This window comes from Drosophila mojavensis, unplaced genomic scaffold (genome assembly GCF_018153725.1).
Source record: "Drosophila mojavensis isolate 15081-1352.22 unplaced genomic scaffold, ASM1815372v1 contig_36, whole genome shotgun sequence".
NCBI lineage: Eukaryota > Metazoa > Arthropoda > Insecta > Diptera > Drosophilidae > Drosophila > Drosophila mojavensis.
The window spans coordinates 15428992-15456436 of NW_025318858.1; the positions used below are offsets into that span (position 1 = coordinate 15428992).

General features: G+C 39.3%; 4 protein-coding genes across 7 annotated transcripts; 1 reads left to right on the forward strand and 3 right to left on the reverse strand.

The window, feature by feature from the left end:
* Window positions 1-868: 868 nt before the first annotated feature.
* LOC6576912 (putative mediator of RNA polymerase II transcription subunit 26) lies at window positions 869-11838 on the reverse strand. 2 transcript variants are annotated; one of them, XM_032729424.2, is made up of 6 exons: window positions 10783-11838; window positions 9518-9698; window positions 8093-9442; window positions 2958-8027; window positions 2399-2890; window positions 869-2339 (listed from the first exon to the last, which is right to left on the reverse strand). In XM_032729424.2, exons 1-6 carry the CDS (start codon window positions 10795-10797, stop codon window positions 2278-2280), a joined length of 7170 nt encoding a protein of 2389 aa, XP_032585315.1. In that variant the 5' UTR covers window positions 10798-11838; the 3' UTR covers window positions 869-2277. The 2 variants fall into 2 exon arrangements, with proteins under 2 accessions (XP_032585315.1, XP_032585314.1); XM_032729423.2 differs by having other exon boundaries at window positions 2399-2911.
* A 383-nt stretch (window positions 11839-12221) lies between these two features.
* LOC6576913 (cytochrome c oxidase subunit 6C-1) lies at window positions 12222-12931 on the forward strand. Its single transcript, XM_002002857.4, has 3 exons — window positions 12222-12324; window positions 12517-12705; window positions 12767-12931. The coding sequence occupies exons 2-3, from the start codon at window positions 12533-12535 to the stop codon at window positions 12828-12830; spliced, it is 237 nt and encodes a 78-aa protein (XP_002002893.1). The 5' UTR covers window positions 12222-12324; window positions 12517-12532; the 3' UTR covers window positions 12831-12931.
* LOC6576914 (acylphosphatase-2) lies at window positions 12920-13873 on the reverse strand. The gene is made up of 3 exons (XM_002002858.4): window positions 13557-13873; window positions 13226-13352; window positions 12920-13156 (listed from the first exon to the last, which is right to left on the reverse strand). The coding sequence occupies exons 1-3, from the start codon at window positions 13618-13620 to the stop codon at window positions 13042-13044; spliced, it is 306 nt and encodes a 101-aa protein (XP_002002894.1). The 5' UTR covers window positions 13621-13873; the 3' UTR covers window positions 12920-13041.
* A 927-nt stretch (window positions 13874-14800) lies between these two features.
* LOC6576915 lies at window positions 14801-27054 on the reverse strand. Of its 3 annotated transcripts, none has more exons than XM_032728867.2 (5): window positions 27035-27054; window positions 17521-18738; window positions 15784-15936; window positions 15529-15712; window positions 14801-15469 (listed from the first exon to the last, which is right to left on the reverse strand). In XM_032728867.2, exons 2-5 carry the CDS (start codon window positions 18253-18255, stop codon window positions 15135-15137), a joined length of 1407 nt encoding a protein of 468 aa, XP_032584758.1. In that variant the 5' UTR covers window positions 18256-18738; window positions 27035-27054; the 3' UTR covers window positions 14801-15134. The 3 variants fall into 3 exon arrangements, with proteins under 3 accessions (XP_032584758.1, XP_032584757.1, XP_002002895.3); XM_032728866.2 differs by lacking the exon at window positions 27035-27054 and adding an exon at window positions 26595-26662; XM_002002859.4 differs by lacking the exon at window positions 27035-27054 and adding an exon at window positions 22850-23656.
* Between the last annotated feature and the right edge of the window lie 391 nt (window positions 27055-27445).

Consider the following 27445-nt stretch of genomic DNA (forward strand, 5'->3'; position numbering starts at 1 on the left):
ATACAATTTTGCCATTAGCATTTGTTTATTGCAATAAATTTTAGTTTTATTTTTATATTTGTGAAATTTGTGTGGGGAAACATGTGAAAACTTTACTAAATATGCTTAAAATTGTTGACATCCATGGTTTTATTTCTCCTTTTTTTTTTTTTTTTTTTTTTTTTTGTAATGAGGTTTTGTATGCATAAACGAATTTGCTTTATATATATTTTTCAGAGATATAATATATACATATATCGGTACTATATATGCATGTTATTCTAGGGGTCGTGGTTTTACATAAGTTTTCTTTTCAATCTTTCATTAAATTAAACATGTACAAAGTATCAAAAGACTTAATTAGCAATCATACAATACACATAAGATAATAATATTGAACAATATATATGTATGCGTTTAAAGAAATATTTATTATTTGTATTTATTTAATGTGTTTGTTTAGCGCTTTGCTTCTGCTATGCATCTTTGTTTTCCCCTATTTGTTTAAATAACATTTAGCAAAAATAGAGCCTGCTTTATATACAATACAACTTTTGCATTCGTTTTATTTTCTTATATTTTTTTCTCTTTTGTTCATGTTTTGTGTATGCAAAATATATAACTTTATATACGTTTTTTAAATCTTCTTTTTGTATATAAGTATATACATATTTTTATTCGCTTTGCAAAACTACAAACACTTTTTATATATTTCTCTCTGGTATACACGTATTTTTTTTCGTGTTTTTCCTTGACTAACTTATTGCAGAGGTTTATATGTGCATATGTATTGGTAGAGGAGTTTTTGTTTAATATTATGTATATGACTTACAACAAAGCATTTAAAACTAAAAAACAAATTTTTCGAAACAACGCAAACGTATGCATATAAAACTATAGAGACTATATCTGTATTTCGTGTGCATATAATTAGGTATATAATAAAATAAAATTATAAAAGTATGGTCTGTTTTGTTTGTTTCTTTTCTATGTTAAGCTTGGATCATAAAGATAAACATTAGTTTATTTTTGCGTTTTACCTTTTCTAAAAAATGTGTTTAACTGTGTTGCATCTATTTGAATTAGGTCTAAAGTATATACAATAGCTTAGATGAGAAAATGAAAATACGCATGCGTCATAGAGCAAGGTGTCGGGGATAACTACTATTTTTGTGTTTTTTTTTTTGTTTATTTTATTATTTTAGTATAAATTTTGCATGTGTATAATTTTCAACTAATTTGTTCAATAAATGTTTTTGATCTTTACACAAATTGTCTGTTTCACTTGACTAGTAAATCTATTAACCAAGGGATATTTGGATTTGGATTTATGGAAAGTAGCGCTACATAAGCAGAGAGAAGTTTCGAATTAAAAATTAAGTGAAACATGGGTATATATATATATATATATATGTGTGAGTGTGATGCTGCTCGTTTTGAGATGCAACATTATTGCAACCTTTGAATACAACTAACTATACAAAAATATTCAAGGAAAAAACCTTTACAAAACCTTTGTACAAACGAAAAAATTGGCATTTGTCTGTTTTGTTTGTTTGTATGTGAGTTTAAGCTATTTACATAACTGCAGAAATAAGCATTTTGAATAATGTTATCAATGCGACGCCGTTATGCCATTTGCGAGGAGCTACTGCTCGCGGACCGATCATCGCCTGTGATGCTTGCCTCTGTTGCAAACTCCTGAAATCGCAGCGGCACAATGTTGAGCACTTCGTTGACGTCACACCATTGCTGCTGTTGTTGCTGCTGATGGTGTCTGCCACTATTCATATTTGCACTTCCGCTTGCATCGCAGTCCATGAGCTCCTGATCATCCTTCTCGCTCAGAATGTTGTTCAGACACATGTTGAATTCATCGTAGTCGACAAAATTGCCACAGTCTAGGGCTGTGGCATTGCTCAGATCTGGCATGAGCAGGCTAACAGCATCCACATTTACTTCAGCGTCCACTTCGCTGCTGTTCTGGTACGTCATTAGATGCAAATCATCGGCCTCATCTCCCTCCTCTTCCAGGTAATCAAGGGCGCTTTTATCTGTTGTGCCGATGAGTGTCAGCGCTGAAGAAATATTCACGATATCCTCTTTTATATCTCCAATATCGATATTAACGCTGCTATTCTGGTCGACGTCTCCTTCGACGTTTTGCGCCTGGGCCAATGGGAAACTGGTGCTGATATCAAACCGATCCGCAGTATCCAGTTCGATCAGCTTAATTAATTCATCCTCTTCAGCATCGCTCGTATGGTTAATTCCCTTAGCCAAGGCGCAAAACTCTGGTCACTTGTAATCACGCGAAGTCCTTCTTCTTCGTCCCTCGGTCAACGTAGCTTCACCAATAACTAAAAGTTTTCAATTTATAACACTTTTTCACTACCAACCGATAATGCTGCCAACTTACCTGCACTGCGCGTCTTTCGCCGCGCTTCAGCCACACTCTCGGAACTGGCGTTCGCATTTGAGCTGTTGACACCACTGACTACTCCGGCAGCACCGGCTGCTGATTTACTTGGAGTACTTTTATGCTCAGCAGCTGCAGCAGCAGCCGCGGCCGCATTGCTGCGACTATATATTATCTTGTTAGCTGCAGCGCTCGCCCTTACGCTCCTCCTCGTTCCAATCTTTTCGTCTGTTGGCGAATTGGCGTTCACAATGTTGTTGTTATTAGAAATGCTGTTGTTGCTGGTGCCACTGGTGGCAGCAGCTGCTGTTGCACCACGTGTTGCATGCACTACACCTGTGCTACTATTGCTGTTGTTTGATGTCCCCGCTATTGCTGCATTGCTGACCGTCTGTAAGGTCGCACTATTATTATTATTGTTGTTTGCTGCAATGGGCTGTGATTTGCCAGTCTTCTGTGCCTGCGTGGGTGTTGTACTCAAACTGGGAGCTTCTGAAAAAAGACCAGGAATAACTAATCAAAATAGTATCAAGCATATTCGCATTTTTAATATACTTACTTTGTTGTTGTTGCTGCTGCTGTTGCTGGGCGTTTCGTCGCGTCACGTGCTTTTCCTCAACCTGAGCCTTCGAATTGCGCACCTTGCCCGCAACCTCAATTAGGGGCTCGTCCGAGTCAGAAGATTCGATCTCAATCTTTTTGGAGTGCATGTAATTTAGCCCCGTTGACTCTGTGGCCTCAGTGGTATTATTGTTGTTGTTGTTGCCACTGCTGCTGCCACTGCTGATACGCGTTCGCTTGTTGCTGTTGCTAGTCTCAATGAGAAGGTTGGCATCGTTAGCTCCGTCATTGCTGCTGCCGCACTCCGACTCCTGCCGACGACGCTTCAGGCTGCTGCTATTATTGTTATTGTTATGCATTGGAGCCGTCGTTCCTAATCGGGGACTCGGGATCGACGCGACCCTCGTTGCGCTCCTGTTCGACACTGTCGCTGTCGTTGCTGCCGTCGTCGCTGTAGTTGTAACAACTACAGTTGTCTGTTGCGCTTCTGGGCTGCTCTTTTGAGCATCCAATGGACTCTCTAGACGACTGGTGGCACGAGTTCTAATTCGTGGCGTTTCGGAGTCCAACTGAGGGGGAATCTCAATGGATATGGGCTGCAGGGATTCAGTCTGAGGCTTTTCTTTCTCTTCGACTACCTCATTCTCCTTAACCGGAGTAGATGCGAGATTTTTTTCGGAATCGGGTTCCTGTTTAACAGAAGGAGCACTCGATGGAGTCGTTTGTCGGTTATCCACTTCTGCAGCCTCCTTTTTAGTGGGCAGCACCGTAGGCAGCTCCTCCAGTTTGATGTTTTCTACTTTGATCTTAATATCCGGATTTGGCTCCGCTACGGTCGCTACTATCACGTCAGAAGCTGGTGTAGGCAACGGGTTCTTCGTATCCTCCGATTCTAAATTGTCCGTCAGCTTCTTGATGAGATCATCGTGTTCGAATATATCATGCTCCCCATTCAGTTTAGTGCTGGTTGTTGTCAAATGAAAGTCACCTCCAATGCTGGACGCAGTGTCCTCCTTTCGCACTGTGGCTACGAATTCCTCTGCGAACTCGCCCTCCATTTTGGCAAGCGCCTTCTCAATTTCATCATCGGCGTTCTGTAGCTGCTGAAGTTTACTATTGCCCGTGCTCGGTGTCTGCACCGGTGTTGCAACTGATGAAGATTGCGTTATTGTTGTCGATGTGCAGGCTGAACTTGTTGCTTGCTTCGTGATCATTTGCTGTTGCATTTGTATGGGACTGCTGGATGATTGCTGGTGTGGACTCTTCTCAGAGAGCGCATCCATAGACTCAATGCCGCTGTCTTCTCCGCCGCCATTGTTGCCGTGGCCGGGAGTACCGCTGCCGTTGCTCGCCGGTGAGTTGCGCAGCGTGTTCGCAAGAACAGATGCTGGTGTTGGCGTCGGAGCCGCCGGAGCCGTAGTCGGTGTTGGTGTTGGGGATGACGTGACGCCTGGCGAATTGACTACAGTTTGCAGAGCTACATGATTTAATTTTGGATTTGCCGGTGTCATGATGGGTACATTCGTATTACTAATTGCATTCTCACTGACATTGTTATTGAGCATCGAGTTGGAGTTCATCGAAATTGCAACTGGGAGTTTTCTTTCCCCAAGCATTGACAATGTTGCTGTCGCTGTTGGCGTGGATGGTGAGGGTGTGGTGACTGTTATTGTTGCTGTATCGGCGCTGCTTGGCGCCAATTTGGTGATCTCGACACGCTTGAGCGTTGTCGCACTTGGCAGCATGGTTACGGCCGCCGCCAGTTGTTGTTGCTGATGCTGCTGTTGCTGCTTCTGTAGCTGCTGCTGCTGTTGTTGCTTCTGTAACTGCTGCTGCTGCTGTTGCTGCTTCTGTAAATGCACCTGTTGCACAGCGGTCATATATGGCGGCGGCGGCTTATGGTTTTTTGTCATTGGCTTTCCACCCACAATCGGCGTGATGGTAGCTGCAGTCTTAATTGGGTTCTTCAGGGTTATGTTGCCTAGCATGCGACTGTTGTTGCTGCTGCTGTTGCTACTGTTAATGTTGTTATTATTGTTGCTATTATTATTATTATTATTGTTGTTGTTGGTGGTTGTGGTGCTTGTGATTGCACTTAGAGTGATGCTGCTTGGCAGCGAGGTTGCAATCTTGCTCAGTTGCTGCTGTTGTTGTTGCTGCAGTGTTGTCGCCGTGCCAGTGTTCGTAGAGCCCACGGTTGCCAGCTGTCCATCCCCGGCCTGGGACTTATGCGCCTCCACAATGGCACTGATCGTAAGCCCGTTCTTGCCGGCTACTATAGTTGTGGTCTTAGCACCTGTTGTCAATTGTTGCGCTGGATGAACTGGTTGTGGCGGCAGCGAAGGCGGTGCTTGCGGTGCCTTTTGCAATATAATACCAGAGTTTGGTAATCCATTGACATGCGGCACAGGCGCTAGTTTAGATTGTTTGCTTTCTGGCGCACCCTCGATTGCGTGCTGTTGCTGCTGTTGTGCCTCCTGCTCGCTAAAGGAGCGCTTTATTTGCCGAGCTTTTTGACCCTCCTCTGCCGATGTTGGTGCCTTCTTGCGCTCCTTGCGTATATTCTTTACAACCACAGAGTTTTTGCCCCGGAGGCGGATCTGCAGCGGCGGCACGCGTGGCTCACTCAGCCCTGCAGCATTAGTTTGCTGTTGACCGATTTGTTGTTGATTCTGGAAATTACTGTACACAGTATGGTTTTGATGTTCCTGCTGTTGCTGTTGCTGATGATTTTGCTGTTGTTGCTGTTGCTGCTGCTGTAGCTGCTGTTGTTGTTGAAGCTGCTGTTGTTGCTGATGCTGCTGTTGTTGTAGCTGCGGTTGTTGCTGAAGATGTTGTTGCTGCTGTTGTTGTTGTTGCTGCGACGTAGGTAGAGCCACTAATTGTGTTTGCATCGGCAGTTGTTGGTGCTGCTGCAAGTGATTATTGTCCATTATGGCATTAAGTTGAACATGCTGATGCTCATATGACGCTTGTTGCAAATCAACTTTCTCTACTTTTAATCGCAGCTTGATTTTTTCGTCCTCAATCGATGAATTAGACACCGTCACTGCTGCAGCTGCTGCCTTGGTCCTAGCATTACCCTTAGCACGTTCCCGCTTCGCCTTTGGAGTAGCCGGTGTAGTTGGGTCTTTGGCTTTCCGTTCTTTCACACCCTGCTGCAATTTCTCCCGCAGAAGATTCGGTTTAGCTTTCTTACTATTGCCAATGGTAGTTCCGATCGTGCCAATCAACGGAGAACTGTTGCCCGATCGAGGAGAATCGCCGGTTGGTGTGGTTGACTGCATTTGCACCTGTTGCATTTGCATGGGCTGGCCCGAGTTAGACATTTGCAGCTTCTGGTTAAGCTGTTGCTGTTGCTGATTCTGATTGTTATGGTTTAGCTTAAGCTGTGGCATTTTCCTCGATCGATTCGATGCTGATTTGTTCGAGGCCATCGAATCACGAGATCTCTCCTGATCACTGCCCGCCAGCGGAAGCTGTTGACCACTAGACATTGCAGAGTTTGAGTCTTCCTCGGAAAATAGGTTGTTCGGTAGCATCATATCGTTTGCAGGATTAAAGCCCGCATAGCCGCTCAGGCTACTTGACATGCTGCGAAATTGCAGTTGTGTTGTTTCCTGCTCGGCCTCTGTATCACTATCGTCACTAGCCATGGGCTCCATGTCACCGGTATGAGGATTTATAATGAATTGCTTTTGCTGCATGTTTCCTGGACGTTGTTGCTGCTGCTGTTGTTGTTGTTGTTGCTGCAATTGCGCCAGTTTCTTTTGGGCAGCAGCTTGTGCCCCTGTATTGTCCACTTGTTGCTGCTGCTGTTGTTGTTGCTGTTGCATTTGAAGATGATGTTGTTGCTGCTGTTGTTGTTGCTGTTGGGTGCGATGCGCCACTTGTTGCTGCTGAATTTGGCGCTGCAACTGTTGTCGCTGCTGCTGTTGTTGTTGCAATTGATTGAATTGCTGTTGTCTCTGTTGATGCTGGTGTTGCTGTTGCTGCAATAATTGCTGCTGGTTGAATGACTGCATGTCCAGCATTTGAGTTTGTTGTTGCTGCTGTTGCTGGGTCTGTGGCTGTGATTGATCTATACATCCAGACGCATCCTGCAGCGTGCTCAACGCATCTCCAACGTCCATACCGACCGCAGACAAATTATCCTCGATTAAGTCCAAGTCTAGGTCCTTAGCATCCTGAAGCAACGATTCGAGTTCGTTCTTATCCTCAAGGCTCAGCGTTGAGTCTAGATCACAGTTTAGAGTTGGCAGTAAAGCGTCCAAGTCGTTTGTTGTTAAGGCATCCAGGTCAGACAACGATATTAATGGATCATTTAGGCCATGACCAACGTTTGAAACATTCGTCACATTCTGCGCTTGCTGTGGCACTAATTGCTGTAGTTGCGTTGGCATCGATAACTGCTGCTGCTGCTGTTGTTGCTGTTGCTGCTGACGTTGCCCGGTTCCCGCTAGTGTTACCGTTCCCGGTGGCACCATGTCGCCGGTATTAGTTGCCGCCGTAGTCTGCACTGGGCCGTTGCCTAAATTAATTTGCTGTTGCTGCAGATTGTATTGCATCTGATAGCGTGTGAACTCCTGGAAACTGCTCTTAGTAACCGAATCCATCGGTTTGTTAAGCGCGGGCCAGCGCGAATTCGCCGCTGCCTGATTGTAGTCAGGCGGTGGTGGCAGCTGAGCATTGCCCGCGCCAGCTACAGGTACAAGGTTAGCATGTTGCATATTTGAGATTGGCGTCATCTCTTTTTGTTTTTGCTGAAGCTGTGTCAGCTGCTGCGAATGTGGGCTTTTGGGTGTCGTCGAAGGCGAAAGCAGCGATGGAGGACCCTGATGATTGCCCATCAGCGGACTGTGCATCGAGTGATGACTGGAGGCAGGTGAATGGGCAATGGGCGAGGCGCCACCATGTGACATAAACTGCTGTGTCTGGGGCGAAGACAATGGCATACTCATAAGTCGCTGATGTTGCTGCGGATGTGGTGGTGGTAGACCGGCTCGGATTTGATGCTGCCTCAACTGCTGCTGTTGCGACTGTTGCAGGTTTATATTAGTAAAGCAATCTGTGTAAATAGAAGATCATTTAGATGATATATGCTGTTCCTGTTGCGGCTGATTTCATGCTTACCAGTTGCCTGTTGCTGCCCAAGAAACTGCTGCTGCTGCTGTTGCTGTTGTTGCTGTTGGGGTGGTATGAATCGCTGATGTATGCCTTGCATTTGGTGATGGCGCTGCTGTTGGTGAACCTGTTGCTGCTGATGGCGCAGTGCGACCGCATGCTGAAATCTATGTGGTGCGGGAGCTTGGTTATATAGATTCGCGTTACTACTGGGACTGAGCAGCATCTGTTGTTGTTGTGGCTGCTGTTGTTGGTGATTCGGCATATTTCGCATTATTACGGGGCCGCCACCTGTTGGAGAGGATGGCACTACCGGACTAGGCACATTACCATTGTCATGCGGCGCACCTGTTGTTCCCATGACAAAATCACTGGGCGTGGCCGAAGAGCAACGCATTGGTGAGCTGGAGTTCATCATTTGAGCACTTGGACTCATGCTCACAATGGGCGACTGTGGTGTCGTTGGCGTCGTCAGCTGGGGCGATTTCATTTGACTCGTTATCGCATTACCGTCATTTTGCAGCAGATTGACCAATAGCGGAGATGATATTGCAATGTTATTACTGCCTGTCGATGTTGTTGAAGGCGCTGGTGCTGCAGAGGATGACGACGACATTGGCATATTATAGGTCGGCGCGGGTTTCGTACTTGGTGCAACAGCTGCTGGATTGTTACTGTTAGAGGCAGTCAAACTTGAGCTCGTGCCTGTACTAGAACCAAGACCGGGATATGGCGGAGGCGGATTTATGAACTGAGATTTATTGGGGGTTCCCGCCACAATTGTCGTCGCAATAGCCTCGCCATTTTGCGCTGATTGATTGTTCAACAGATTGAGTGTAGCAATTGGAGGCGGAGGCGGTGGACCAAGAGTGTTTATGCCACCTGTGGTTGCAGCTGTATCCCTGCCCTGCAGGACACGTGCCTGTCGCATACTTTCGAATGGGAAATCTCTTGGCACATTAAGTGTACCTGCAGGAGAAGGCAGCAGTGGCACCTTGCCTTCCATTGGACAAACCGTGTTGGGTGACTTAAAAACAGGCGGAGTCGTAGATGCATTACTGTACGGCGAAGGTGGAGTCTGCGGCGGCGGCAGCGACTGCTGCATTAATTTCTGCTGTGGTAGTACATTTCGCCGTTGCTGCTGTAATTGCTGCTGGCTTGAGATTGCATCGTTCTGCGGCAGTTGCGCGAGTCGCTGATGTTGCTGCACATAGGCCGCTTTGCTTGTACTGGGACCATCGAAACTTGGTGCCACCAAATGCGTTGTCGCCAAGTTGGCAGCGCCAACGACGTGAGCGGCTTTGTTGGAAGACGTGCCAGCCGCCTCAAGTGCACCGCTTGCGACATCGTTTGAATTATCTTTAAAAATAGATTTAGATCTCGCATTAAAATTGATTCGAGTGCACATTTTTTAATAGTCTGCCTAATACATACCTTTTGTTATTTTAATATCTTGTCCTCCAACTTTTAAAGCTATCACAGAATCGCCTTCAGGCTGCACGGAAAGAATCCCGAGCGCACGCAAGGTGGGATTGCCCTCGACGGCCAGTTGACGCAGTCGTAGTGCTGCCTCCCACGGTAGCGACACCGATATCCGCACAGACGGTTCAAGCTGCTGTAAATTTGAGAATTTGTTTAAAAAATGCATTGCAAATTCTATACATTTAAGGAAGCAAGGAGGCAAAGAAATTTCTAGCGGTGTGTTAATTCACGATATATTGACAATTATCGTTTATCGGAAACTGAGTTGGGTTTTGCAGCCCTGATTAACAGAAGTGAAAAAAAAAAACTGCATGTATGGACATGTGTGTATGTACACAATAAACAAAATTATATATGCTATAAATGGTAATTTATAATTAATTCAAGCGAAAATAATTTATCAAATTAGTTCTTGTTAATTATGCAGTCAGACACGGGGAGGCAAACTAGGAAAAAAAAACAATTAAATATTTTGACGTTTCTGTTTTGTGCTGGTTGTTCGTGCAGTGTGCGAGCGAGATGGTTATATGGACTTGTTGGAAATTCCAACAACAATTTATTTTAACAACAGAAATATTTTATGAATTTTTGTCGTACCAAGTCAACAACGACTGCATCTAAAAGAGACAGTCTGGTCTTCAACTTTATGCGCAGCAATTCGAATACAAATGCAAACAAAAATTAAAAATTTCCTGTGCACACAGGTTGCTCACGTTCTCATTTTCGTTTCATGTTATCGATACCCCGTCGCCATTTTTCTTCGGACTCTTTAAAAGGGTTGTGTGTGCGAGAGGGGAAAGAAAAAGGTAACCAAAATACTCTGGCCACCTTCGTTCCTTACACTGCCCACCGTTAAAAAAATCCCAAATCCAAATAAAAAAAAAAAAAAAAAAAAAAATAGAACTACACACACATACACTCACACACCTAAAGATACGCTAAACGCATGACACGTCCAAAAACCGTGTTTTCAGTAAATGGAAACGGCGTGGGTGACGCAAGTGTTTAATAGGCGACCACGACCACAACCACGACCCCACCACCTCTAAATTCTTTAGTCGCAGCAAATGCAATACTCGCGAATCAGCTGTTTTTGCAAGGTTTGCGGCAACAAAATACTAGAAGCAGTAAAGCGTTCATAATTATGGATGAAAGTGAGTCGGGAAGACACAGCAACTGCATTGCATTCACACGTATAGGTGTGCACTCGTACTCACCTGTTTAAGTGGCATATCATCACACGGCAATCGTACCCGTCGTAGATTTAATTGGTAAAGTGTTGCACAAATTTTGCATTTAGCACATGCATACACTATTTTTGCTATAACTATTTCTATAAACACGGATGCGTATCAAAATCATCATCGTGGGTATTGGATAAATTCGTATTTGTATTCCAAATTATAAGATGCGCATCAAATCGTCCTTTGCATTTAAACAATCGCATCTTTGCTCTGCGCACATTTTCCACTATTGCGAGCTTCTTGTCGTTGTTGTTGTTATTAATATCATAAATTATGACACGAAAACACAGGTCCAACACTTTTTACCGCCTTGCCACACTGTATTGTTTTTTTTTTTCTTTGCTCACGTTATGCAGTTAAACTGTAACTGAAACACCGTTGTTGTTATTTTTGTCTTTGTCAGCACTTCTGCCTGCATATATACATGTGTAGGCACATACATAAAATGAGCATAGCATTACTTGTTACTTTGTTTTATTTAACTTTAACCTCTGCATCTTGTTTCCTTTTCGACGATTTTTTTTTTTCGATTTAAAGACAACGTGGAGTGCGGGTGAAGGCGGGCAGTAGTTGGGCGCTCCTATGCTGGCTGAATCGGATTTATGGTTGAGAGTTTTCCAACGTTTTTCAATGCAGATAATTGCTTGAATTTGGACGCATCACCATTTGCAAATTGTATAATGCACTTTTCACAGCTTGGAGTGAATTATTGTGGTGTCACAGTTGTTCATTTCATGCATTGAAAATAAATAATATTGCTTTTCACTGGCGTTGAATATTTTTCTTGTCACAGTTTGCGTTTGGACAAATTTTTGTGGCGTTGATTTAACCGACGTACGAGCGAGTAAAAAGTTTATAACTATACAAGCAGTTAACAGAATATTTTTACTTGATTTTAAGCCTATTGGTATTTCTTTAGAATAATGTTTTTGTTGTTTATTTTGTAAAAAAATCTTCGTAATTATTGCAATTCCACGAACAATAACAACCGCCATTTGCATTCGCCTTTAGTGGTAGCCATTTTTATTTTCCAGTCAGTGTTAGCCTTATATTTCTATTCGAAATGTACTAAAAATGCCAGCAAATATATGCTCACAATTTCGAATCAAACTATATGAAAATTTCTTCTTCTTATACAGTGAAGGTTTTCCAATTATAATTTATTAAAATGTATAATTTTTAACTCAAAAATAAGTATAGATGTATGTAGTAAACATAAATAACAATCAATTTTGAAATGTTTCATAGGTAATGATTTATACAAATGTTTTTTATTATGTTAGTATATATATATATTATGTAAATGGCGTATGAGCTTTTCAAAATTAACGAAACAAAATATCGGTTTCCGACATTTTAATAAATAACTAATTTAGCATACATATACAGCATAATCCATTAACAATTTCAATATTCACATACAGTGGCACCACTATACAGTATTTGCGTTCTGTGGCAACTCTTTCGAATATTTTGATAGTGTGGCATCATTAATAGTGAATATTCGCTGCAAAAGTGAGTCAAATAATTTTGTTCGCATTTATAATTGCACTACATTGAAGGTTTATCTAAAAAAAATAGTACAATTCAGATCGAATTCCATATATTTAATAGTCAAACCTTTTTATGCCATTTGGGTTATTCGCAAGTGCTTTTTTCGCATCATTTCGTTACATAACAACTGACCAATGAAAATTTTACTTACAGTTACCGTAACATTAACATGGCCAACACTCCAGCTACCTCCAGCAGCGCCGGACCCGTCCTGCGTGGTCTGCACAATGCGACCATCAAGCGCAATCTGGCCGTAGCGCTTGGACTAACTGCAGTTATTACAGTTGCTTTCAAGATCCTGGTTAACGACCCAAAGAAAGCTGCCTATGCTGAGTTCTACCAGTGAGCATTACAATCAATATGTCAACGGGCTTTCGAATACAAGTTTGTTTTCTATTTACAGGAAATATGACGCCAACAAGTCCTTCGAACGCATGAAGGCCGCCGGTCGTTTCCAGTCATGCTAAACGATCTCTAGGTCTAGCAGATATAGTATAAGACATGAAAATGTTGCTATAAAGTTACTCTAATGTGTTGAAACCCAAATAGATTTCAATTCTTATGGGCATCGCAGTGTTTTATTTACGGGATTAGAAATTGTTTATTGATCTCTAGAAACTTATCAAAATAGTGCACAAAAAGAAAACAAACACAATAACTGTTAGACTGTACAACATTTTAAAATCTAATTGCAAAGTCTTTATAATCCAGTCGATTTAAATTGCTTTGGTTTCTCAGCTCGCATCGTTCGATTTGGCAGCCTGGCGGGCCTTCGGTGGACAGCCAAGTAATCCTAGATTCCAAATTCGAAATCAAAACATTAGTAAATCACAACGTTCACACACATTGCGTGACTACATACATTTTGTCAACCTCCACCTTGGCGCCCTGCATTTTGCCCACAATTGTTCCTTGTTTACTGTTTTTGACCCAACCTGTGATACCTGCTTTGGTGCAACGATCGCGCGTTTCTTTTGTGAAATTCAAGCCTGTCGATTATACAAACATTGTCAGCTATAATTACTTTGTCTTTCGGTTACTGTGTGTGCATTAAACAAAGCCAAGGACATCCAAATGCCGAGCTACGGTATAAGATTTATTTTTAGCCCATGGCAATAGCAATAGCGACTGGGCTGCGTTTGGAAAGGCGAACGCATTCGCAACATTTATTAGATATGAGATTCGCACTCCACCTTGTACATGTCCGTACACTTCGAACTCCAGTGTGACCAGCTGTCGTATATCCGGAATTCCCATTTTGATGCTGTTGTAGCTGATATTCGGTTTGCCTCTTCGCGGTTATATAAAAATATGGATTTTCTAAATCGGTTCGGTTTACACGATTATCGCGTTGATTTTAATACATTTTAAGTTTTTGTTTTTGTTTTTTGCTGCAATCTTTGACTTTAATTGTAATAAATATATATCCAAAGTGCAGTTGCGTATTTGATTTGATTTTCAGCAAACCGTCGACTATTTGAAACTGAAATGCCAAGTGTTTGCATTTTACGCCTTGCTGCAAATATCAATTGCTTTCTATTTTGCGCTTTCGATTTGCATTTTCGTATTTATTTTCGCTGCGCAGTTTACCTCACACGTCTTTTTTTTACTTATCTTTTATTTTCGGCAAAATTAGCCAGATCAATTTGTCTCTATTGTTCGATACCCTACAATGTATGTAGATATGCTCGCATACTACATACAAAACATAAATTAGAATTATAATGTATATAATGTAAATATACATATGTAAAAGGTAAATAGGAAAATAAGTCTGCCTGAAAGCCTTAGTTGCTCTGGCTTCAAACTTTGTCATCTAGAATTAATTCTTTGTAACAATTAAAATAAATAAATAAAACATAAATACATAAAGTTGTATGTGTAGTTGTTTCAAATGAAATGGAATGATGAAAAATATATGTAAATATATACTTGTAGGCTCTACATATGTACATTTCAATGAAAAGCATAATATCCTGTCTAATGCTTATGTAGCATATGCTAATTATTTTATATTATTTATATTCTATAACATCCTATTTAAATTATATACAAAATAACTTTCAATATTTCAAATGAAATTCTTTAAGTTTATTTGAAATTCAAATATAATTTAAATTAATTGAGTGTTATTGTTATAAAATTAAATATTCAGCTTGGCTTTAAATTTAAAAATAATGGTTTTTCAAAAGAATTAATACGTATTCAAAAATCGATTTTTTTAATATTTCAAATTGGACTCTCGTAACTGTTATAGCTTGGCAAATAGAAATACCCTACGATATTTCCACCTTTTGCTTAAATTAGCAATATTGTAAGGTTTTAGATAGAACTAAATTTCTTTGAAATTTAGATAAGCAAATATTTACTATGTATATACTATAGAGCTATAGCATACAGATGATGCCTCTCAGTTAGGAAGGGTCGAGCTAAAATATTTATACTACACAAGTATTTGTTTATTTGCAATGAATCAGTTTTATAGAAAGCGAAACTTAAATTGAAATGCAAAATGTACAGAAGAAAATCTTGAAAAGAAAGCGAATGCCTAACAACAATATAACGTAGATTTATATATAGATATTTTTAAATATATATATTTACATATATTAATTATTTTGTACAATTTTAAATAGAAGTTAGATTTAGATAAACTAACAATCCAGGCTTTAAGTATGCTTGCGCTTCAACAACAAGCATGAACTAGCATTAAGTTTATGCATCTAAAATTAGTTTAACACCTATGCATGTATGTAAAAGCTAATCCTCATCTAGATGATCTGGGCTGCGGGGGCTTGTGGCTTCTCGATCAGACTGTGATGTGCCTCTAAGTCCTTTTCCAAGTGCTTGCCAAGGGTCGCATGATCCGCTTTCAGATAATAGAGTGGCGCATCCAGGTGCGAATATTGCTCGGCGGCAACCTTTTTGCGTCGTTCGCGTAGAAAGTGTAAGCGCACATAATTGATGGGCAGGTGAACAGCCTCGGCACCAGAGCCTTCACCATCGATGAATACACCACGCACCAGAATCGAGTTGGAGCACTTGAGTGCGGCCAGGAGTAGAAAGGGAACGATATGCGTTATCCAGAAGCTCAATATACGATTGTCTGTAAAAATACAGTATTGTATTCAGCTGCAAAGATAATGCTTTATATTCCATATTCACCTGGATACAGGTAAACATCGAGCAAATTCCAGATGCCACGCCAAGCATTCACAGCACCGAAAAATGTCATCAGATAGTAAATATCGCATATGATTATCTTCAATAATCCGCTAATTCGACGGCAAACGTAGCGCATCAAAGGTTGTAGGATGAAGGTAACAAAGACTGTCAGGTAACCAATTAGCTGCAGGCGAGAGAGAGAAAGAGAGAGATACAGTCAGTTGAGAGACTTTTTCAGGGAAGCTTAGAGCTTACCAGGGATCCCCAGGCGGACTTTGCCTTATCTCGCGGGAACAGAGTCAAATCAAAGATGCCCCAAACGCCACGCCAAGCGATGACCACGAGGCTGCCAATGACAAACACCGAGAATAATGTGTCCAGCACGTAGAGGCCGGGCTGAGCGAAGCCCTAAATGCATGGAAAACGAAACAAACAAGGCAATTAATAATACTACTAAATAAAAATAAATAAATAAATAGTCGAGGCGCATTCGCTACCTAAGGGACTGACAGTCAGTGCAGCAATGTCCTTAGGTAAGCACCGTGTTTATGCGTAGACTTCATATTATTTGGCATATAAGGGACCGTCGCATTCTATGCTCGCACGGGGAGAGGTTTAAGGTCACAGACCTTGTGCATTTATGGAAGATTATTTAGTGTTTGATCGATATGTGTTAGCGTTGCCGATGGAATCGCAACTAATGCCCTGGTGATCTTCTATACGGTCATTCGATTCACGACTTTATATGACTGTATTTGTTGCGCATAGCGCTGGCAAAAAAGAATATTTGTTGGTTCAGGATCTGCTGAGGTTGGATGGCCGCGTCAAGGAATCGAGTTATTCCGTTTCTCCATCGGAGAGATCATATCTAACAGAACTATACTGCTTCAGATTGATGTTGCCCATACACACACTGGCAAGTCGGGACTCTATAATTTTGTTGTCATGTTTGGCGCAAGACTTATAACAGATGGACTATATTTCCTTTTATTTGATATCATCATCTGGCAAGTGTGTTTCAGATTTACATACAAGTCAACTGTATTCTGATCCCATGCCAGTGTTACGAAAAGTTAACAACATTTTGGTTTGTCGGCTTCATCAGAATACTTTTTATATCCTAGGATCATATTTCAGTGTGACTTTCGATCGGTCAGTGCGACGAAGTGTACGTTTTTGTGGTTCAGCTATAAGAAAACCTTCTTACAGTCTTCCTTTTTAGAATCAGTGGCTAGCCTTAAAGCTAACATGGCATAAAAAGCACATCAATATCTTTGGGGTGCTAAATATCAATCCTCAGTTGATCTTTTCCCTTATCAGCGGTATCATTCTTCACATATTGAATATTATACAACTATATTTGAAATATGGTTTCTATCACGATATTTGATCAACAGAGTATTATAATACAAATAATTTACCTAAGTCAAGCTGCATAAGCACATATCAAAGAAGAAGGCACTCCCAATTAGATCACTCATACTAGTTGATTGTTTCAACATTCTCAGATTTAATTCAAATGAATTGTTCAGGGTTTCATATAAGGGAATAACTATAAAAATTGCTGTTGTATTCGTCTGGAAAATATTTGAAATAAATAATTTTTATCGCCTGTCTGATTGAAAATTGCAAATTTGTATTATACTATTTAAAATATTATATAATTTTTGAAAACCTGATTAGATTCATAATTTTTCTTTTAATTTCATATATATATATTTTTTTTTACTATAAAAGATTAAGATTAATTTACTGACTGTGCATGCTAATCAAGTAAATTCAATTAATATTATTCGAATCCTATCAATATGCTTTTATCTAAAAATCTGATCTCATGTTTCTTATTAGGAACTGATATGGATTTGCACTGTTCACGTGAAGAGTCTGAAAACTGAGATGCAAGTGTGATTCATAAGTTTTAAACCATATTGGCATACATAATATAATTTCTATGTAGATAAAATTATAGTTTATCTTAGTCTTACGACTTACCGGTATTTTGAACATGGTGTCCACCTCAAAGTAGTCATTCTTGTGGTCCATGGTGACGGTGTAGGGCGCTGCACCCAGGTTGCGCAGCGTCCGAGTGCCCACCAGGAAGAGTAGAGCCACGAGAGTGACCACGGAAATGATGGCCAGGGAATCGATGCTGGTCAGCCAGTCGCAGACCATCCAAGCGCCGCGCCACATATTCACACAGACCACACCGAAGACGGCGGTGTAGAGGCGCGAGATGGCATAGTAGGTCAGCCGCCGCTTGTCCGGATGTATGTGATCCTTGAAGAAGTTCTGTGTGATGGTGAATATGAAGTGTCCCAGGCCGCCGATGGCGAAGGAGGCCAGCGCCGAGAAGGGCAGACTGTTTGGGAAGAGCAGCACGCCCATCAGCTCCCAGGTGCCGCGCCAATAGGCGATCACGCACGGCGCTACGATTAGGCAGGATAACAGCACATCCAGCACCTCCAGCAGCACCTCGTGCAGGTTGCGTCGCGGCGCCTCGGCCGAATACTTTTGGCTGTGCACCGTGTGGCTGCAGGTGTGATGCATGTTCAAATGCGGATGGCCGAGCTGTTGTTGTTGTTGTGGATGCTGTGGATGCTGCTGCGGATGCAGCTGCGTGTGTGTATGCTGCTCTGAAGTCTTGCGGCTGCCAATGATAATTGGCGTCGATGTGGTCGTTATGCATTTGTCCGTGGACAACATGTTGTTGTGTTCCTGTTCCGTCATTTGTCGGCCTGTCTCCCAGACTGGGTCCGATTTCGAGTCCAAATTCTCTTGGCTTTGCTAATTTACGTGATCTCTGCGATCTGTCGTGTCTGAGTTTCTCCTCCTGTTTAGCTGCACTGGCGCTCACCCTGAACGGCTCTCAACTGTTCATCGGCGCTTTAATACTGTTTTTGCAGTGGGTTCGGCTCTGTCGATTCGCAAATGCTGACATTGTGTGTTGATTGGCTTGCCAGTTCTACTAGCAGCTCATTGGGCTCTTCCTCTTTCTCCTTATCGCTACGCCGCTGCACCGTTGCACTGATAATAATCCAGCACTGATAATTATTATACTAGTTAACTAACAGCCAGTCAGACTGTTGTGTCCAATCGCCGTTTCCCCAGCAGTTGTCTATCCCGATTGTGTAATCCGCATCAACCATAGACAAACGCTCTGCACGTCTGCTCGTCTTTCTCTCTGACTGTCTGTTGTCGATGTTTGTCGGCCTGCAAATGCAAATTTTTATTTCAATTTACATACTTTATGGCAATAATTGAGTTAGCACCGTGATTAGTTTGAAGTTTATTCAGATGTTTGCTAAAATGGGCATGCCGCATGCAGACTTCTATCAAGGGGTTCATTAGATCTTATCTTTAGCACAACAATCTATCTATCTATCTCATGAAAGCAACAATAATAATTAGATAAATAGTTTACTTTTTACTTTGTTTCATTCTCTTATCAGCTGTTTTCCAAATGAAAATTTACTTAGATAATTATCACTTAAAAATGCGAGACCTCACTTTCTTGCGCCTCACAATATTAAATATATATAGATATATGCATAGATATTATCTTGGCGAGTTGCATTTAATACCTATCGTTAATATATATGAATCAGGTGACGTGATCTATATTCACGATCAAGATAAACGGTTGAAGCAATATAGCGCTGCTGCTGCCTGCTCTTCTATAGGTATAATACCGGTAATCTTTGAGCTAATTTGGGATAGAAGCATGCAATTCTACATACTCCACTAACATGCTCAAATTTATTTTATAATATTAGTTTATTTGCTTAAAATTGACTAAAATAAAATATTAATATCAATTTTTCTCTATTATAGTCATTCGATTTGGTCTATTCATTGATTGAATATAGATGCTTAAAGAAATATAGACACAACATCTGGCAAGTATGTTTTTGTACAGTATATCTCGATCTGTATATAATTTACAATTTTTTTGCCTTCAGATATTATGCCATCTAGTTAGGTTAGTTTTGCAAACCAAAAATGTAAAAATATTAATTTTGAAAATTTTACTGATTCTATCCGATTAAATACATTGAACCTTGCAAGCAGGTACAGTCGAGTATAAAAAACAGTTATCTTTATTGGGAAAATGAAGTTTTTCCAATTTGGGATGCCTCAAAAGATGGATCATAGAACTATATCTATGTAATATCGAGTAAAACTAAATATGGGTATCCGAAAGATAAATCGAAATAAAGTAATTAAAATTAATTGTTAAATTCGGAATTAAATCTCTAAAATATGAATATCTATGGATGCCTCACGAATATTTATGATAAAGGCTATTCAAATATCTAATCAGATTTTCATATATGCTCACTGGAAGAAAGCAACTGATTAATAAAAATTTTGGTTCTGCATGTCTAATTAGATTGTTTATGACTCTGGCTGACTTAGGTTTCCGTTTGGATCTTGGGCATGGGCGAAATGCTCCCGAATAAAGGTGTTTCGGTTATTATTATTATATTTGCTTGTTTGGGAGTCAACAAAACGGTGATGTGAATGCCCCTACTAGTCCAGTATGAATCGCTTCAGTCAAGTACTTAATGGATTCAATTTAAGACGAGCTTAATACTAAATTGACAGAGACTGACAATTGAACTGGCTTGCGTTAGAGTCTTCTCAGGCAGGCCTTGCTGGCATAGGTTGATTAACGTTTAGGGCTCGAGGTGCTAAATTTAGTAACCATGTTCCAATAGATGATGCTCACACAGTAACTGAACTCAAGAGGCAAACTGAGCTCTCCATGAAGATATGTATGTATATTTATATATCTAGGTTTGCATGCCCGTGTGTCTACATATAACATATGTTTCTGTTGCTCAAAATGAAACACGCGATGCTCGTTTGCTCGGTGAGTGGCGCTAATTAGAGAAACTTATAACACATGCATGAATTAAAATGATTTAAGTGACGCAGGATGTTTCTGATTTGCTGCTTGGCAATGGTGGCGTATGCGCAATAATTAAAAATGGCATTGGCTATGGCTATGGCTATGGCTATGGCTCTTGTTATGGCTCTGGCACTGTGGGTCTGCTTCTGGGGCTGTCTATTTGAAGGTCTATCAAATGCTAATGCTGAAATGGCATTGCGACATGGAAATAGAAACGACGTTTGCTTTTTTGAGTTTGGGTCAAGCGCATTCGCATTCGCATTCGCGTTCACATTTATGTAAATCTGATGTGGTGAATTTTTGTAAATAAATGGAACTCCCGCTGTGCAGCTCATTAAGGCAGTCATTGCTCAGCAGGACTTCCTTATCATATTTAGGGTCGCTTTTTGTTGTTGATTATACCGCATGATAATTTAGATCAAATCAAGCATTGCATACACGCATTTCAAGATTAAATATAGATCTATATAGAGAGTGAGCGAGACAGAACTTGATAGATCCGAGTCAAATGTCTCTATCCCAGTCTACATTGTACTCCAATTACCTCAGCTAATTGAGCAGCAGCTCGGTGACAATGGAAATGTCGCGCTGCCTTGCAAATTGCAAATTTATGCATTGCTTATCTGATCTGTCTCCCACCCCCCCCACACACTATCTCCGCCCAGCCTTGGCTAATTATATGGACCAACAAATTCAAAGGCGAATCCATGTTTCTACACTTCTCTGTTCGCCTCGAATCGAGTACTTGCTTTGTTCAGCAGTTAGACAAGTTGTTGGATTTTATGGCTTGCCTGCGAGATTCTTGTGCAAATAGTTCGAGATTTGCACAAGACTTAGATAATGTCGAGCAAACGCATACAATTGTTTGCTGTAATAGCATTGGCGTATAATACTCGTTAAAATATGTGTAAGTATTGTACTATGGTCTTAATACGTGCGTCGGCGCCTAATGAACTAAGCAAATGCCGAGATCTTTTTCGATTTCCATACATGTGAATGAAATAAAATTAAGACTGAGCTACAAATTATATCTGAACAGTATTTTTTATAGTGCACAAATGAGGTTTACTTATCTTATAGCATAAGTAAGGGCTCTGCTAGAAGGCGGTTGGCCTGCAAATGCTTTAGGCTTAATGCTGCATATAAAAATATAATTTAGCTCGAAAATTTGTATAATTTCCTATACAATTTGTGTTCATTATAAAAAGTCTTTAACCAAACTGTTTGACTCTAAACTTGCTAATTAAATTATAAAAGCTTAACTAAACTTGAGTATAGCGTTTGATTTTCTAAAACAAACTTAAATTGAATGTCGTATTTTCTATGCAATTAATTTATTATTTTAAAAGCTATATGTACTTTAGGTTGAGTTATGTACAACCTTTATTATGAATAGTTTAAATAGTTTAAAAGATCTAACCATTCATTTATTAGGACTCATGGGCAGCACATGAACATATTTTATTTTAATTTAGTTTTTATTATATATTAACCCCTTGTTTGCCGGTAAAATTAATTTTGATACATCTAGAAGAAGCAGACATATATGTAAATAGGTTAATACCTTCAACTATGCTTCCGCCCAATCGGAATCTCTAGAATTCTATATTTTCCATTGTAAACTGTCTGCAGTGCGTCGACTTTTTATGGAAAATAACATATTTTATTGATAGACAACTAATTTGAATATTCAAAGATAAAAGTTGTCACTGAGCCGGTGGCTAAAACCTGTTGACACTTGTTGATAATGTGACTATTGAAGCTGTTCGCATGCAAATTGAATAATACTCAGGCACTTGATTCTTAAGCTCCAACCAGTCTTTGTTTGTTGTCTACAATGTAGAGCATGAATTGATCGACGCATCGATAAGGAGTCAGCTGCTGATATGCTAAATAGTTAGTCCTACCCCACATCATAAAATGGAATTATTTGATTGACTTCAAAGATAAGAATTGAGGAAATCACGCGCTGAACTTGTATTTATTTAATGAATATTCATAATGAATACTTTAAGCATATGCTAGCACTCAAAGCATAGACCGATCTATAATTTTTTACAATATTCGCTCAATCTCACTTTTGCTGTGGCGCCTTTATATTAATTAAACAGTTTTCTAACTGAACTGAATTAAGCGAGATCTTTGCAAAGCTCTGCGATGCGAGAGTTAAACAAACTGTAATCTTATCAACTGGAAACGTTAAAGCACATGTTCTTATCAAACAATCAATTTACAATCCTGAATAAAGATTATGCGTGCAATCACAAAAAAAAAAAAAACATATACACATAAACAAATACAAAAAAAAAAAAAACCATCAAATTATAACGCATACTAATTTAAATACGTACATATGTATGTAAATAATAAATAACAATAACAACAACTACAGTAGTGCCAATTGTTTACCGTTTCAAATTAACATTAGTTTTGCTGTGGTGGCGTCTCCGGCGGCTGCAATGTGGGTGCGTGAGCGGCAAGTGCGAGTGTGTGAGAGATAGAGAGAGACAGAGAGAGTGTGAAATTCAGAGGAGCTTGGTCGAGTATTTTTTATATATATTTTTTTGTGATTATTTTATATTGGTGTACATATAAATATATGCTTTATTATTTGCACTGGTTGCTCGGCGCGTGTAATTAGTGAACTTTTGATTTGATTCGGCTTAACTCAAAAGACTGATCGAAATGGCGTTTGGTGCCATATTGGAATTGTCGCGAACCGGAAGTGAATTTTCCAACACTTGTTCAAGCAAGCTTCGGCTTCGGCTTCGTTGTCGTTTATGCTGTCGCTGTCGATTGCGATTGCGATTTCGATTTACTTTCGATTAATGAGTCTGTTGTCGAAGGAGTTGGTTGTTCGAATGAACGAACACGACATTAGGCGCGACTTTATGTATTATTGGATTGGCTTAGTAGCAGAGCACGTAAACACACACGCACACACATACACAGAGACACACAGGCAAATATGCAATTATACAAACACAACTACATGGGCTGACACAGAGAGAGAAGAGAGAGAGAGATACACACTCACAAACACACACACACACAGTGTCACAGCTGCAATCTAGTTTATTTGTGCGGTTATTCGAACTTCGAGATATATATTTTTGAGCTGCGCGAGCTTTCAACACTTGGACGCCACAGCATCCAGCACGGAGGTCACTTTCGTCAGTCGTCAATGGCAGCAAAAACTGAACTGCGTATGTTCTGAGTTACGCTTTTGGACTGAGTTAGGGTCGTCAGACCGCGTATCGCGTACCCAGATTCGCACTCGTGTCCATTGCTCTACGGCCATAGCCGAGCTACGAGCGAGCTTATCAAACCGTACAACACATCATTTAAGTTCTTCTTCTATTTTTGTTGTTGCTTTTTTTTTTTTTTTTTTTTTTTTTGGATAAAAACCGTTTTGTCGATCTGTGATCTGTGATCTCTGAGGTCGCTCGCGGATCTGCGCTCAGCATAAAGCTCACTGCTGATAACGGTCGGCTAATTCAAATATTCAAATATTTGACTAACTTTTGACTAAATTATCCCACCATGTAGCTTTACTTTGATACGATTTGAATATACGAATTACATATACAACAATATACAACAATATTTTCTTACGTCTTTCCCTTCAAGCTACTGCTGAACTCGAGCAATAACAACTATTTACATAAGAAACATGTCGATCCATAGACATTTTTAGTTATCTCTGATTACCGAATTAGTAATAAGGAATACTAAAGTACGCTTGTCTGTTATAATAATACAGCAAATAATAAAATATTTAATGATAGCCCTAATGAATTGGATAATATATTAACCAAAAATTAAATTAAGAAAAACAAGTAAGAACGTTGCGATCGGACGTTACCGACTGAGGAATACTCATACACTTCCCATCAGCAATTTAGTTGCTAAGTATTGTAGAAAATTCAGTTTTACCCGATTTGTCACGCCCCTAATGGGCGTACCCATATAATTTTATCATTAGACTTTATAGAATCATAACATTAGATTACATGCAAAATTTCAGCGTTCTATATGTAAACTCTTGCAGATACAGTTTTATCCGATTTGCCATACCCCCCATGGGCGTAGATATATCCGTCATAGTTTGTGATCTTTGGTGATCGACGCGGATCTACATTCCAAATTTAAGTATTCTAGCTCTTCAACTAATACGATTTCGGGCATATCGGAAAATACATCTGGAAAATTTTAACGCTTGATATAACCGAGTATGTGTTCCAAATTTCAAGTCTCTAGTTTCGATAGCCCCGAAAAAAGTTGCGGAATGACGGACGGACAGGACGGTCACAAAACCAATATACTAATTCACTTTCGTGAATGACTATAAAAATAAATAAATGAAACTACAAATAAATACATGTATATATCTGTTAATCATAAATCAAGTTTTCACGAAAAAAATAATCATGCTGCAGACTGATAAAATACTTATGTATGTGTGATAATAATTCGATGTTGATTAGATTTGATTCTATAGTAAACAAGTGTTTAGAATATGCGGAATCCGTAACTCATTTCCCACCTCGATATTATATATTACAATAATGTATTTCAATTAATAGTCCAAAAAGCATTTAAAAATATCTAGTGCCTGATAATAAAAATAGAGAATTATATTTACATATATCTATTTTCTATTCTATTCTATTTTCTATAATTCATGATCAGTGGAATTAAATACGGAAGATTATTTCTTTGAAATGTCTTTTACAAATTACTATATTTGAATTTCAAATTAAGTTTAACTGATATATTGCAATTATTATGAGGAAGCTGAATAGGAACCTACCTACCCTAAATCTATCCCGACTTATGTGATATATGCATATTCAAAAAGGATTATATATATTCTATCGGGTCACCCGTTACATATTCATGCACAAAATCATTATGCCCGTTCCAAGCATTTGCCATGGCGGCAGTTGCTTAATAATTCTGAAGTAAGTCACATAGAAATTTAATATCTAAAATCGCTGTTTAGTGCGGAATGCTTTATATGTTTGCTGGGTAGTTAGACAGCTAAAAGGCTTTTAAGTTTTTCCTATGATCGAGCCACCAAATGGATAGTGGCAAATGCCAATATAAACATCGCACTTTGGAATCTCGATTGTGCACTTAGCACTTGCGCCAAACAGTGGATCTAATAAAATTTTTAAAATTATTCCCACTTTATGAGCTTCATAAACTTATTGACTTTATAAATATTCAATTTGCAAATAAGTTGGGAAACTAGAACTGAAACGACAGCTGCCGGCAAACTTTCCCTTTATAACAACTATCTGGCTATTAATTTATGCCAGAATCTCATTAGTTAAAGATAACAAAAAATAATTTTATTTTTTTTTGTGATTTGATCAATACGATTGTACAAATATTAAATTCAGTCTGTCTGGCTTAATGTAAAAAAAAAAAAAAAAATTAAATTGTAATTCAAACAATTGTTCCCACCATCATTCACAATTTCATTAATATATTGTATAATGAATGATAGAAATAGGCGATTCCATAACCCATATTAATATATGTATATGTTCGATTTACAAATAGCTAATTACACAAGTCAACAAAATTTGCCAGAAATAAATCGAAATGTATTGAATTTTCATATCCACAAAATAAAAGAGGAAAAGCTTAATTGCGGGATTTAGTGTGATAGTAAAAACTTCAAAAGAGAGAAAGAAAGAGAGAGAGAGAGAGAGCCCTTGAAAAGAGAACAATGAGAAAGAGGCAAAGAGGTGCAGGAGTACAACGAAACTTTCTAAGAGACTTTTCAGCTCCAAGTATCATCAAATGGTGTTTTGGATACATTCTTCAGTTCTTTTAATTGATAATTATAAACATAATTTCTATTCATAATTTCGAACTGTTAAATAAATTCTTCAATTAATATTTCGGAAACCCTAAGCTGATTTGAATTAAATATCTAATTCATAAATCATTTTATGTGTTCTTAGAGTAAATTGAAAAACCTGATCTTTTTTGGTCCAATTTATTTTACAGACCAAATTTTCTAAAAAAAACAAAGTATTAATCTTTTCCATGACTACTATATTCCATTACATTTTGATAGTCTCTGCTATCATTCCTCTATGAACTGTTTCCAACGGGTAATCGCAATTACTTCACTTACCCGAATTTAGGTGTACGCCTAAAATTAGTATTAATATGGCCTCTTGACGAAATGAAATGAAATGTGTGTCATTATATCTTATCGTTATCATTATCATCAATACACTTTTGACCCGTTAGATAGCCTTACTCAGAGACTAGATACGGGTGGTATTAAAAATGCGTTTGGCTTCGCATAACTGACCTAGCATAAGATTATTTAATTAAACTCATTTTAATTTATGGCTAAGCGCCGAGCCGAAAGAAGAAAAAAGAAACAAAAAATATTCAAATTCCATTTGACACACATTTCTTGTCTCTTTCGAATATTTTTGATGCAATTACTTATGCAAACGAAATCAATTTTTGTTTATTTATAAAAATTACCGACAACTCTTAAATCAAACGTTGGAATTTTTGACAATAAAATAAATAAATTAAATGTGGAACACGAGTATTTACATAGTACAACAGTCCAGCGATCCGGATTCTCATCAACTAACAAAGTTAGTCAAATACCTCCACAAAATGTGCTCCTGAGCCAATCGAAAGTCTCAGCTCCGAGGCTTATCAGCATTGATAAGGGGCAAATATTAAATACTTTACTTTAGCGATCTCCGTATTCCGCGGCTCGATTTACTCTCAGACAGAGAAATTCACTTACACCCGATTGGAACAAGTGCAAAAAAGAAAAATACTTCTCGCTGCTAACGAGACTGTGAATTCAGGCGCCATGGGTCATATGTAGCGGGCAATGCCTGATAATCAATATGTTATCAATTATTCAGAGCGACATCAGGAACAACTGTCTGCCAAACATGTGTTCATTTGAATAGGTTTGAAATGTTTGCTCAATTTCAATAAATATTAGCG

Bases quoted from the DNA above. Each gene is read 5' to 3' on its own strand.
- LOC6576915 (XM_032728867.2), bottom strand. From the start codon at position 18,255: ATGACGGAACAGGAACACAACAACATGTTGTCCACGGACAAATGCATA. The intron at 15,713-15,783 runs GTAAGCTCTAAG...TCTCGCCTGCAG, and splicing joins AGTCCGCCTGGGGATCCCTG to CTAATTGGTTACCTGACAGT. The intron at 15,470-15,528 runs GTGAATATGGAA...GTATTTTTACAG, and splicing joins CGATGTTTACCTGTATCCAG to ACAATCGTATATTGAGCTTC.
- LOC6576913 (XM_002002857.4), top strand. From the start codon at position 12,533: ATGGCCAACACTCCAGCTACCTCCAGCAGCGCCGGACCCGTCCTGCGT. The intron at 12,706-12,766 runs GTGAGCATTACA...TTCTATTTACAG, and splicing joins GCCTATGCTGAGTTCTACCA to GAAATATGACGCCAACAAGT.
- LOC6576914 (XM_002002858.4), bottom strand. From the start codon at position 13,620: ATGGGAATTCCGGATATACGACAGCTGGTCACACTGGAGTTCGAAGTG. The intron at 13,353-13,556 runs GTGGAGTGCGAA...TATAATCGACAG, and splicing joins AGTGTACGGACATGTACAAG to GCTTGAATTTCACAAAAGAA. The intron at 13,157-13,225 runs GTATGTAGTCAC...TTTGGAATCTAG, and splicing joins AAGGTGGAGGTTGACAAAAT to GATTACTTGGCTGTCCACCG.
- LOC6576912 (XM_032729423.2), bottom strand. The intron at 9,443-9,517 runs GTATGTATTAGG...CTATTTTTAAAG, and splicing joins AGATATTAAAATAACAAAAG to ATAATTCAAACGATGTCGCA. The intron at 2,340-2,398 runs GTAAGTTGGCAG...GAAAACTTTTAG, and splicing joins GCGAAAGACGCGCAGTGCAG to TTATTGGTGAAGCTACGTTG.